The 13,245-nt window shown below is 54.1% G+C and overlaps 1 protein-coding gene across 1 annotated transcript in view; it reads left to right on the plus strand.

The window, feature by feature from the left end:
- MYH9 (myosin heavy chain 9) overlaps positions 1-13,245 on the plus strand; it is a 106,415-nt gene that overhangs the window by 60,907 nt on the left and 32,263 nt on the right. Inside the window, exons 4-12 of the mRNA XM_025399525.1 lie at positions 872-899; positions 1,692-1,785; positions 6,150-6,242; positions 6,848-6,911; positions 7,780-7,878; positions 8,310-8,453; positions 9,035-9,130; positions 10,335-10,453; positions 11,859-12,011. Of these exons, the coding sequence (XP_025255310.1) occupies positions 872-899; positions 1,692-1,785; positions 6,150-6,242; positions 6,848-6,911; positions 7,780-7,878; positions 8,310-8,453; positions 9,035-9,130; positions 10,335-10,453; positions 11,859-12,011 (890 nt within the window). The remainder of the gene's footprint in view (positions 1-871; positions 900-1,691; positions 1,786-6,149; positions 6,243-6,847; positions 6,912-7,779; positions 7,879-8,309; positions 8,454-9,034; positions 9,131-10,334; positions 10,454-11,858; positions 12,012-13,245) is intronic.

Raw genomic sequence — 13,245 nt, forward strand, 5'->3', positions numbered from 1 at the left:
ACTGAACAGCCAGGATGCCTTCGTGTTTCTGGCAAACTTAGCTTTCAGAGTGTGGGCATTACTGCCCCTCCTGTGCCGGGGGAGGGTGGGTATTTATAACCTTCCTGCTGAGCAGTTCATAGAGCTGTTGATAGTTGCTGAAAGTTCCTGACACCCGGCTAGAGAACAGGTTGTCACAGAAACCCATCAGAAGCTGTCATTCTTTACAAGCTACCTCTAAAGTGACATCATTGCACGCCTTCCACTTGCCAGACGCCATGCTGGTACGTTCACATGTCTTGTGGACACAAGTACTGTTATCCCACGCTGCGGAGGAGGGAGCTGGGGCTCAGAGAAGCCTGCGCACCTGTCCTGGGTCTCAGGCTGTGAGGCAGCATCTTATCCCAGGGCTGTCCCGTTGCAAAGCCAGGCCTCATCACCCCTCCTCCTCCAGCCTCTTCAACGATGCTCCTTCCTTCAGTGGGGGTGGTATATAGAGCACCTGCAGTGGGCTTATTTCCAACCATCTCAGCCCCCAGTTGTAAACACACAGGGCAGGTCCCACTCAGCTCCCAGGAAAGTCGACTCCTGGAGATCTTTCCACACACTCGTTCCTCTAAGGTGGGAGACGCAGAACTATTTCTGGTTTTCTGGTGGGGGCTGGACAGTGTGGGTGGGCAGTCTGAGCTCCTGGGTGGCAGGAGCAGCTGCCCAATGGCACTCTCCCCCGCAAATGCTCCTCCCAGCCAGGTGTGAGGGTGGGCTGCGAGATCCCCGCAAAGACAGCATCTGTGGCACTGTACTCTGTCTCGGAAACGGGCAGCTCTTCGGGAGCAAGCGGGGGAGGCTTTTGTATCTGGTGGGAGTTAATCTGATGTCTCCTTTGTTTCAGACCGAGAAGATCAATCCATCCTGTGCACGTAAGTATTTCTCCGTCTGGGTAGTGGTTCGTTTCACCCCAATCTGTTCTCATTCTTGAGGACTCCTACCGAAACCACAGCTGGGGGTGGTGGAGTCCCCGATTCCCAAGTCAAGGCCCCCTCCTCCGCTTCTCCATGGGACAGGACTTCAGTTTGTATGTTTGCTACTCAGCGATCCCACCGCATGGATGAGTTCAGTCTGAATCATCCTTCCTCCAGGAGCCGGTGGGAAGGAGGGTGGCGCTTACGGCAGAAAGGAAAAGCAAGATTTCCCCCCAATCCGGCTGGGAACCAGCTCCTCCGTAACTTCTGGGCGGAAGGCATTCCTTCTTGCTCTGGATGGTGGCTTTTCTTTACCTGGATTGAAGTAGACACTGGGGCCTCTCACCCTCTGAACTTAACAAGGAGATCCATAAACCCCATTGCCGAGAGAGTTAATGGCACAGAACGTTCCTTCAAGTGACGTTTCAAAGGAACATGTACAAGTGCCTTTGACCCCTAAGTCCACAGCTGCCTAAAACTGATTTTTAAAACACTTGGATGTGAAGGCTGCCAAGTGACCAGGGCAGGCAGTGGATTTCAGTTTACTTCTATCCGGCCCCTGGAGAGCCATGGGAAGTGGACTGCATGAGGATTCCAGAGTGTTTATGTGGCAATTCCTTTTTCTGCCACACGTTGGGTCCTTCATGGGCACCTGACAGAATGCGAGGCAGTGGAGTGTGCAGTGGGAAGGGACAGAGGTCAAGGACTTGGCCATGCCTAAGCCCGAGACTTCCTTGCCTCTCTTGGTAGGGGTGAATCTGGAGCTGGCAAGACAGAGAACACCAAGAAGGTCATCCAGTATCTGGCGTACGTGGCGTCCTCACACAAGAGCAAGAAGGACCAGGTGAGCGCTGTGGTCCTCGTCCCCGCGGCCGCTTGCTGGGCCTTGGTGGGATGATGGAGGAAGAGCACTTAGTGGTCGTGGCTCAGCTTTACATGAGGATGCTTTGGGGAATGAAGCAGAGGCTGGGCTCATTTCCATTGAGGCGACGGCGTGGCCTGTCCTGGGAGTGGTCCGGCGATAGCAAGCCCATTCTGTCCTTGGCCTCCTAGCCTTCTGAGTTGCTGTGGAAACTGGTGAGGTCCTGGAGTTTGCGTAGCAGCCCTCTTGGCGTTTGCAGCTCATTGCTGTGTGTCCCCCCGCTTCTGAGGCTGGAAGGCAGATTCCAAGACTTGGTCCTCAAGTTGATGGAGGCTGTGTTTGAATCCATTTCTTTTCCCTGATGTTGAAATGCCTCTGGATGGGCCGGGCGCGGTGGCTCACACCTGTAATCCCAGCACTTTGGGAGGCCGAGGCGGGCGGATCACAAGGTCAGGAGATCGAGACCATCCTGGCCAACATGGTGAAACGCCGTCTCTACTAAAAATACAAAAAATTAGCCGGGCGTGGTGGCAGGCGCCTGTAGTCCCAGCTACTCGGGAGGCTGAGGCAGGAGAATGGCGTGAACCCGGGAGGCGGAGCTTGCAGTGAGCCCAGATCATGCCATTGCACTCCAGCCTGGGTGACAGAGTGAGACCCCGTCTCAAAAAAAAAAAAAAAGAAATGCCTCTGGGCAGATAGCCACCCAACCCCACCACCCCAGCGAAGAGAGAAAGGGCAATTGGAAAGTCGTCTCACCTCCATTTTTTTCCTCTCCCTTTTGATGGATTATGGTTGAACCAGCAGCGTCCTCGCTAGGTGAGCTGCACGTTTACTGCACGTTCTGCACTGGGAATGCGTGTTCTGCCCATCGTGTGCCCTTGAATTCTGTATTTTGTTCTAAGCAGCTTTTCACCCCACACTTGTCACTTTCTGCAGCTAGAACTCTTCTTTTAGGCTCAGCTCACTGACTGTCTTGGGAGGAGGGGCTGGGTGTGGCACACAGTGACCTCCTGTGCACTCTGAAGTGACAGTTCCTGCAGAATGGAGATGGGCCTCACACCTAGTTGTTCTCAGAAACTCCAGTCATGCCCAGATTTCCCCACAGCGCACTATAGCTGTCATGTCCCATGCAGAACTTGACCCCGGCACGGTGGACGGGGACTCCGCTCTCACGGAGCCCTCCATGCTCTGTGGTCCAGACCAGATGCAGATGGCTGGCGGCCCTCGCCTGCCACCGCCGTGCCAGTCAGAAGCAGTGCTGGGGAGTTCTCATGTTGGAGTTTTTCAGAGGTTGGGGTGATCAGACAAGCATGGCTGTGGGATGCTGTCTCTCGAGCACACTCTTAAACTCCCCTGTGAAACCTAAGTGCCAGTGGTGTTCCTTGAAGCCGTCAGGGGGAGCTTGGTCGCTCCCAGCGGTGGCTCCACCTTACTGGCGTGCTGTGTGCGGCCTTTGTAAGTAAGGAGGGGTGTGAGTCTGCATGCAGGTCTGGGGTGTGGCCTGCAGAATGGCCTAATGAGTACAGTCTTCTGGAACCCAACCAAAAGTAACTTTTCATGTGCCAAGCTTCTCAAGACATTTGGAATCTTTTTCCATGGGGTGTCAGGAGTTATATTTAGAAACTAATAAAGTTTCTTTTCTTCTCTCTCCCTCTCCCCCTGTCTCCGTATCTCCCTCTCTCCCTGTCTCCCTCCCCTACCCCCCATTTTGCATTCTTTTTAGGAGGCCTATTTTAAAAACAAAACTGTGAGGTTAGGAGTTCTCTAGCCGTGGTTTTCCATCTCCGAATTTGCAGTAAAATCCTTTTCCCAAGTATTTATTGACTGCCTAGTACATGACTGGTTCTTGGGAGGGTGACATTGGAGTCCCTGTCCTGGAAGACAGGAGACAGGACACAGAGAGCAGTGAAATAGCTCATATGCCTTACATCGGGGGTTCCTGTTGTAGAGGGGAAGGCAGCACTCAGCAAAGACAGCAGGCTGGGGTTGGGGGTGACAGTGGGAGCCACGTTGTCAAAATGCAGACTTTGCTAGGCACCCTGTCCCTGCCCTGAGCCCACTAGAGTGAGGGAATAGGTTGCCCCAGGGTTCCAGTCACAGCTCAGGCTGTTAGCGTGAAAGGCCATTGGCCGGTTTGGTTGATTTCCTTGCCTGAAGCTGTGCTGTGATTTTCCACAGGCAGCCGGGGCATGGAACACCCTTGAACTTGGTTTGGGAGCCAGCAGTCTCTCGCTCGCTGCAGTGGCCAAGTTGACCCTCCCAACACCAGCAGAGGGGTTGTTCCAGACCTCACCTTGCTGTGGGGAGGCCAGGTTTGGCCTGGGCTGCGGGGTTGGCAAAGCAGAGCTTGGTCCAAGGAGCTTTCCGGGCAGATGCCCGGAGCCTAAATGGTGACCTTTGCCTCTCCCTGGTCTGTTATTTGTGTACTTGTTGGGGCTCACTGGCAGAAACACCACCCAGTGAAGCCCTTCAGAAACCAATGGGTAACCCCTAACCTTAGACAGGACCGCGTCACTTCATGTTATGCAGATTTCATTGAAAAATTAAAATCTCTTCTGTGCCCAATTAGATGTCAGTAGAGGAAAAGCCATAGGTTAGTCATCACTGTTGTCAGCAGGGAACACGGCTCTGGAATCTGAAGTGACTGCTCCCGACTTGGCCCCGCGGCCCCACTTTCCACGGCAACAGCGTGTGGTCCCAAACAGAGGCCTCAGTTCGCCTCCAAGCCAGGGCAAGCACAGGCCCTGGAGGGGGCCGCGCTCCCTTCTGTCTGCGGGAACGGGAGCGGTTCAGCCAGCCTGGCAGCCTGGCAGCCTGGCAGCCTGGCCTGTGCTGTGAGAGGAACGGCGTAGTGGGTGGGGGAGCCATTCTCATCCAAATCTGGCTCCGTGGGCTGCCTCAGCCGACTTCCTAGGCCCGCCCGAGGCCTGTGGGTGGAAACCCGGTGTCCAGTTACCACTGGTGCCCAGCGCACATGTAGAGCCTGCTCTGTGGGCTTGACCCCTGCCCTCTGACCTGGCCCCGCTGACCCTCCTTCAGGGGCGGTCAGAGCAATGCCCTCACTTGTCTAGATGGTTCACAAGTGTAAGGCTTCCTAGCCCTGGGTTGGGGGGTCCTGGCCTAGGAGGACTGCCAGAGGAGGAGGCTCTGCTCTGTCCCTTGTGGTCTCAGGTGGGCTTCCAGTCTGGCTTGGCTAGACTCCAGAGTGTCCCCAGTGCTCTGCAGATGAGTCTCATCTATGGCAGGTGTGCTTGTAAGGCCAGGGTCCGTGGCTGTCCTGGGAGCTCCTATTCCAGTTTTCCTTGTCATCACTCACAGGCGGCTGCTGTTCCCGGAAAACACTGGCTTGACTCCAGTCTTTAATAAATACAAAGCCTGGCCTGGCCCTTGTGTGATGTTCTTTCCCCCAGAGGCACTCAGGCATTAAGGGGAACCAGCTCCCTAGTTTCCTCAGTCAGCATTAGTTATTCCCTGGTTGATGGGCCTGCTGCACAGGTGTGAAGACAGGGCAGTGGCTGACGGGTTAGGTAGCGGACTGGAGTTCTGCCAGCCCGCTCTGCTGATTGACAGCTGGATGACCTTGAGCACGTCATTCCTCTCCCTTGGCCTCAGCTTCCTCTTCTGTGAAATGGGGCCGCTCTGTCCTGCCCCCTGAGTATGGTGAGGGTGTAGGGATAAGAAGGCACAAGGATGCATTTTGTCTACCACAAAGCACCCCGGAGTCCACAGCAGGATTTAGTGACATTCTCAGTAAACAGCTTGCAGCCCAAGGTGGGCCTCATGGATCCCGTGCTCACTGCCTGCCGTGGTGGGTTTTGGGTGCAGCAGTGGAGGGGCTGATACAGAAAATGAAGCATTTATCAGGACACAGATTAGATGAGCGTGTATATTTTCCAGATCCAATCCCCTCATTTGCTTTTCCTATGAAAAGGAATAAAAATGTGAAGATTAGAGGCAAGGAGGTAGAGGGAAGCTGGTGTATACAGGGTGGAGACACTGTCCCAGGGTGTCTGTGCCACCAACTCGCTAGTTTGGGTGCTGCTTTCACATAGGTCCTCCAGGGCCAGATTCCTAGAGCTGAGGGAGCTTCCTGCCTGCCGTTTCCAGGGCCACGGAAGTAAGTTCAAACTGACCAAGGTTTCCAAAGCCTGGCGGGAAGGCCACACTTGGGTGATACTGGGACCTGGCTTTGGCTGGAGTGGCACACTGGCGCCCACCCGGAAACCTCTGTTCCTGGCATGTTGGACATGCTGACACGGCTCTGCCATCGTCCCTCTTCCAGGCAGGGCAGGCTCGGTAGCCCAGGTCGCTGCCCGGCCTTCACTGTGCCCCTGGGTTCCTTGCAGGGTGAGCTGGAGCGGCAGCTGCTGCAGGCCAACCCCATCCTGGAGGCCTTCGGGAACGCCAAGACCGTGAAGAATGACAACTCTTCCCGCTTCGTGAGTAGTGCGGTGGCGCCTGGCTCTGGGGACAGAGGGCCCTGCCCGGAGCTTTGGCTCATGCTGCCTTCTCCTGGGTGCACTCCCCTCAAAACCGAGGACGGTTCAGACTCAGTGCTATCTGGCCTGTTGTGTGGACTAGGGCGGACCGAATGCCAGCTGGTGTGGACCTGCCCTGCCCCTCTTAAGGAAGAAGGCCACGAGTAGCTTCTTCAGCCTCCCCCATGAGAGGTGGAAAGGCCAGTGAGGGCACTGCCTACTCTGCCCCAGAGTGCTCTGCTGTCACCAGTAGCCAGTTAGTTCCCGGGTCAGGCAGAGAGGAACACTTCCAGATAACTGGTCTCTTTCCCCATCTGCGAGGAACCCGGGTGTGGGATTGGCTTGTCTTAGGCTCGTGGCCTCAGGCAGTGTGGCGCCTGAGTCCTGAGGGCCCATGCGGTGCGGGCATAGGGAGCCCCTGGCCTGGCACATGGGTCCTGTCTCTGGGTTTTCTCCCTCCAAGCTGTGCCCACCGGAGGGGGGGCGGGGGCCTCTGGTCTCCCCCTTGCTCTCTAGCTCCCCATGTCAGGGGCACCCCTGATCTCTTGCTATCTTTTTTTACTTAGGGTAAATTCATTCGCATCAACTTTGATGTCAACGGCTACATTGTTGGAGCCAACATTGAGACTTGTATCCTTGTGGTTCATGGGGATAAGAGTTCTGGATCCGGAGGGGAGGCGTGACCTCTGTAGAGAAGACGCTGCCTCCTGATTCCAGCACTTTCTCCCTGTGGGCCTGTTATGACACCTTGTCTGTGGAGCTGGGGGGACATTCAGGATCGGCTCAGTGCAAACTCAACACAGAGCTTAGGGCTTGCTTTCTTTACGGGCAGGATAACCACCTGCTTGAATGGGATGGAGCTGTTGAAAGCCGTCTAGTGTGGCTCCCAGAGGTGGGCGTTTGGGGGATGCTACTTTATCTCTCCCATGTGCCAGCGTTTAGCCTTTGCGTGTGGGAATGTTCTCGTTCCCATTACCTGTAAGAATGAGACAAGGCTCCCGAGGGTGTGAGCTCCTCTTGGACACGGCGTGCCCCTTGTAGGTGAGAACCCAGGTAGTTTGCTTTTGCTGTGTTTTGCCATTTTGTGCCATTCTTCCTCATGAAGTTCAGTTCCTTTGGACCAGAATAAGAGGACAATGGAAGGCTGGCCAGGCACAGTGGCTCACGCCTGTAATCCCAACACTTTGGGAGGCTAAGGCGGGTGGATCACCTGAGGTCGGGTGTTCAAGACTAGCCTGGCCAACATGGCAAAACCCTGTCTCTACTAAAAATACAGAATTAGCCAGGTGTGGTTGCACGCGTCTGTCATCCCAGCAACTTGGGAGGCTGAGGCAGGAGGATCACTTGAATCCAGGAGGCGGAGTGATCCTCCACCGAGATCGTGCTACTGCACTCCAGCCTGGGCAACAGAGTGAGATTCTGTCTCCAAAAAAAAAAAGAGAACAGTGGAGGGCTTGCCTTCCCCCCGCCTTGTGTTGCTTCCTTAATGTTTACAAAGATCTTTTGGAGAAATCTCGTGCTATCCGCCAAGCCAAGGAAGAACGGACCTTCCACATCTTCTATTATCTCCTGTCTGGGGCTGGAGAGCACCTGAAGAGTGAGTAGTCAGTCTGCAACCTGACACCAGGGCTGCTGGGCTCTGGGCCTGTTGCCAGAATTGGGCCATATACATCATTTGGGAAATGAAAACTTTTGGCCTTGGGTTTAGCGGGGAGAAGTGAGAGCGACTTCTTTCTCTGCGCCATCCTAAGGACTTGGTCTGTTTCTGACCGTGCCAGAGAAAAGCTAGGGTGGGTTGCACATGTAGCTGCAAATCACAGGGCCCTCGTGCTCTTCTGGGCCAGGAGATGTGAGTGTCAGAGTCTCAGACACTGAGGAAAGCTGAACGTCGCTGGCTACTCTGCGGTTTTCAGGGCGCGTCAGGGCTCAGGGTCTGTCCCAGTCCCTCCAACCTTTGAGGTCACAGCGCTGATGGAGCCTCTGCTTTCAGCACCTCGCTGAGGCGCCCTTGCCCTCCACCCCTTACAGCCGATCTCCTGTTGGAACCATACAACAAATACCGCTTCCTGTCCAATGGGCACGTCACCATCCCCGGACAGCAGGACAAGGACATGTTCCAGGAGACCATGGAGGCCATGAGGATTATGGGCATCCCAGAAGAGGAGCAAATGGGTACAGGGCTGGCCTTCCTGTGGGGGAGGGTGGAGTGGGGGAAGGCTGGTACCCATGCTCTCAGGGGCATCAGGGCAGCCGATGGGCCTGGGGAGCCTGCGAGAGGCCAGGGGGAGGGGAAGGCCTGCAGTGTGTGGGAAAATGGTTCCTCAGATTTGAGGTTCAGGGTTATTTGTTCCTGGTGGTACCCCAGGCATTTACACAGAAAGGGTGCAAAGGACACGTCCTTAACTGCCCAGGGCCCGGGTCCACTGCACAGCCCTTGCCATTTGCTGAAAGTAGAATATTCATGTCCTGTCTCGGGGAGTGTGGGAGAAGCTGGGGATGGGTGGGTGCTGTGTGCCGGGGAAGCCCGGCATGTGTGGACAGGCCATGCTGGCCGGGAGCGGGTGAGCCCTCTAGGGTGGCTGGGCCCACTACACACTGTTAGACCCAGACCTGGCGCCCCTGTGGCCCCAGGGAGTTGGGGGGTGTCCCTGCTTGGCTTGTCTCGCTTGAGGATCCCTGGGCGAGTGACCCCCACCCCCGGGAATCACCATGACCCATGTGTGCTTCTGAGCCGCCTCTGATTGCACCCAAAGGCCTGCTGCGGGTCATCTCAGGGGTTCTTCAGCTCGGCAACATCGTCTTCAAGAAGGAGCGGAACACTGACCAGGCGTCCATGCCCGACAACACAGGTAACACCCGGGGCCTCTCGCCGGAAATAACGGGGCAGGTGCTTGGCCGTGGATTTGCCCAGGAGGGAAGGTCTTGCGGAAATTCCGGACACCGTTCTTTCTAATGTTAGGTGTGTTTATGGCCGTATATCTGTCGGTATTTTCTATACAGATATAAAACATACGTCAACACGACCCTGCTTTTTTTCTCACCAAGTAAGCGTTTCAGAATAACTTCAGCTTGTGATCACGTGGACCAGGGCTTCCCTCATTCATTCCTGAGACCAAACCGTTTGTCAGGACACTAATGATTTCTGCCGTAGCTCCACCTGAATGGGAGCCTTGCCTGTGACTATGTCGGGATCTTGAAATTATGTGCTTGCCGCACCCGACTCATCCCCTTTGTTAGGGTTGCAGCCAATGACCCCATACAAGTTATTCAGTCTTAACGTGCCTTCCTTAGGGTCTCTCTAAAGATGTAACGCATGGGTGTGTGGATTGTAAAAGACACTGCTGGCCCGGCGCGGTGGCTCACGCCGGTAATCCCAGCACTTTGGGGAGGCTAAGGCAGGCAGATCACAAGGTCAGGAGTTAGAGACCAGCCTGGCCAACATGGTGAAACCCCATCTCTATTAAAAATACAAAAATTAGCCAGGCATGGTGGCGTGCACCTGTAATCCCAGCTACTCGGGAGGCGGAGGCAGGAGAATTGCTTGAAGCCGGGAGGTGGGGGTTGCAGTGAGCTGAGATCGAGCCACTGCACTCCAGCCTGGGCAACAAGAGCAAGACTCCGTCTCAAAAAACAAACAAAAAAAGACACTCCTGTGGGATCCTGTGCTGTTCCGTGCCCCAACACCAGGCCGGCCTGCTCCTCTCAGTCGCGTTGGTGGGTAGGGACCTACTTTTGCACTCCAAGGTGTGCGGCTGAGAGTGGACAGAGGAACCACTGTCGCCACTGGGGCCTCCAGTCAGGATGCTTTCCTCCCTGCCCCGTGGGGGAAGTACAGCTGCCCTGCCCACTGACCTGCATGTGGCTGCCGAGTCGGGGGGGTGTTGGGTGTCGGTGGCCCTGCTAAAGAAGGGCCCAGATGCAGTTGTCCTGATAACAGTTGCTCATTCACCCCGTGGCTTTCTTCCTCTCTGCTCCCAGGTCAAGCAGAGGGACTTGTTCTCTTGGGTCTAATTAGGACTTTTTGTCCCTCCCTTATTCTCTGAAAAATCGTAGCTGCCCAAAAGGTGTCCCATCTCTTGGGTATCAATGTGACCGATTTCACCAGAGGAATCCTCACCCCGCGCATCAAGGTGGGACGGGATTACGTGCAGAAGGCGCAGACTAAAGAGCAGGTATGTCCTCTGGGGCCAGGGCAGCCGCTGCCTCCTGGGTGAATGTCCCTGCAGCAGCACAGTTGAGGCTGTTCCGGGCCGTCCTGGCACTTTCTCATGACTCCCTGATGCAGTCGTCACAGCAACCCTGAGAGAGGTGGCATCACTCCATCTAGAGCACTGGAGAAGCTTCATGGCGCGCCCAGGCTTCACGCCTAGGAAGTGCCATCCTGAGGCTGCACTGTGCCTCTTTACATTGAGATGGTATTTTGACTGATTGGTCATCAAGGATATAGGCATGTCCTCTCTGGTGTAAAGGAGGAACTTGATGCCACTGTAGCTCAACTCCTTCTGGTGCCAGGGTGGCGGCTCCCGCCGTCCTCAAGCCTGTGCCAAGCGGCTGTTTCTCTACCACCTGCTGCCTTGGGCTTGCCACATGTGCTGAGAGATGAGCAGCAGTGCTTGCTCCTTCCTGCCAGACTGATGTGCCTGCCTGCCCCCAGAGTGGACGTCCCTCCCTCTGCGGACCGTTTTCTGCCTCTCTCAGGGGTTTCTAGTTTCTTTTATGGTGCTGGCCAGGGTTGTTTTTAGGGTGCCAAACCCATCTCTCAAAGATACTTGGAAGCTCATTTTGTTAGTCCTTCTCCCATTCGCCGTACACTGACAGCTCACGGCTGTTTCTGTGCAGAAGCATTGCATGAAAGACAAGACCGTTTTCAAGAGACATCGCGTATTACTATTGCCACCTGTTCGTTTCCCTGACAATTAAGGAGAAACCTCCATTTTCTATTACAAAAATACTACATGGCTCTTAATACAGAAAAATCGAGAGAAGGAAAACAATTCCCCATGATGAATATCGTTGGGCAGCTATTTCCTACAAGACTTAAAAAAAAAGAGTTAAACTTAGTTCTTGTTCTGGCTTTTAATTACAGAGCTTTTCAAACGTGTGCAAAACAGAGAAGGGGGAGAGTGTAAAGAGCCTCACGTGCCCATCACGTAGGCGGCTTCAGCAGTTACTAACTCACGGCGAGTCTCGGCTCATCGTTTGTCTTATCTCCCTCTGCCCCCTCTGTCCACTGCTTTATGTTGATGAGATCGGGCGCATTTAGGGTGGTATGACCGTAGACCGCTGCCTTATTTTGAAGCATCACTTCTTCTATAAATCCTTTAGTGTGTCCCCATTTTATTTGGAAAGATCTAAGTTTATTGTCCCCATATCGTTAGATATTAGGTTGTTTCTACTTTTCATCATTTTAAATAACACCACAGTGAACGTATTTGTACATGAAAGACTTTTGTTTTCCCCCCCAGATACTTAGGGCTGTTCCTCTAGGGGGAGGACTCTAAAATTACTGGGGCAAAGGGTATGAGGGTTTTCAGATCCTTTGTATCTGACGCCACGCTCCCCCGGTATGCCCCGCAGGCTGACTTTGCCATCGAAGCCTTGGCCAAGGCGACCTACGAGCGGATGTTCCGCTGGCTGGTGCTGCGCATCAACAAGGCTTTGGACAAGACCAAGAGGCAGGGCGCCTCCTTCATTGGGATCCTGGACATCGCCGGCTTCGAGATCTTTGATGTGAGCCTCGCCCTTCATTACCCACCCCGCTGCCTTCTTGGCCTCTTGGTTGCCTTCTCCTTGGCTAAGAACCCTGCTTCTCATGGTCCCGCACCGATCGGAGTTGGCCATCTCGTTTGCATGGAGACTTTGGTTGGGTGTGGGTTTTTTTTTTTTTTTTTTCTTTTTTAAAAGACAGGTCTTGGCTGGGCATGGTTGCTCATAATCCCAACACTTAGGGAGACTGAGGCTGGCAGATCACCTCAGGTCGGGAGTTTGAGACCAGCCTGACCAACATGGAGAAACCTGGTGTCTACTAAAAATACGTTAGCTGGGCATGGTGGTGCATGCCTGTAATACCAGCTACTCAGGAGGCTGAGGCAGGAGAATTGCTTGAACCCGGGAGGCGGAGGTTGCAGTGAGCTGAGATCGCACCGTTGCACTGCAGCCTGGGCAATAAGAGTAAAACTCTCTATCTCAAAAAAAAAAAAAAAAAAAAAAGGCAGGGTCTCGTTTTGTCACTCAGGCTGGAGTACAGAGGTACAGTCATAGCTCACTGCAGCCTTTATCTCCCGGGCTTAACCGATCCTCCCACCTCAGCCCCCTAGTAGCTGGAACTACAGGCACACACCACCACTCCCAGCTAATTTACAAATTTTTTGTAGAGGTAAGGCCTCACGGTGTGGCCCAGGCTCAGAGGATGGGACCTTTTAGGTCACATTCTTGGAGGCTTCCTGGGCAGGTGCTTCCTGTTTATTCTCCCAGCAAATATTCCCTGAGCATCGGGATTAGGCATTTTCCTGGCCTGTGACGACTTTGAGGTCTAGTAGGGAAACCGATACTTATAGTAGATTAGAGGTTCTTAACCTGGAGTCCATGGGAGGTTTGAGAGGAGCCATGGAGCTGGGATGAGAAAATTACATCTTTATTTTTTACTAACGTCTCATTGAAATCATGTATTTTTTTCCAGTTGTGAATTGAACAAACTATACAAACCACAGTTGTATTAGCAGTGCTTGTGATCTGTCACCAATAGAAATCAGATGTTTTCATGTCACATTCCGGTTGTTGCAGAGATCTGGTAGTGTCATTTATGCATCACTACCTCACAGTTTTGGAAGTTATTAAGCCCATGGCTAGTTCTTGTTAATAAGGAAGCACAGAGGCTGGGTGCAGTGGCTCACGCCTGTAATGCCAGCACTTTGGAAGGCTGAGGCAAGAGAATTGAAGTCAGGAGTTCGAGACCAGCCTGGGC

The sequence above is a fragment of the Theropithecus gelada genome, chromosome 10 (assembly GCF_003255815.1).
Source record: "Theropithecus gelada isolate Dixy chromosome 10, Tgel_1.0, whole genome shotgun sequence".
Classification (NCBI taxonomy): domain Eukaryota; kingdom Metazoa; phylum Chordata; class Mammalia; order Primates; family Cercopithecidae; genus Theropithecus; species Theropithecus gelada.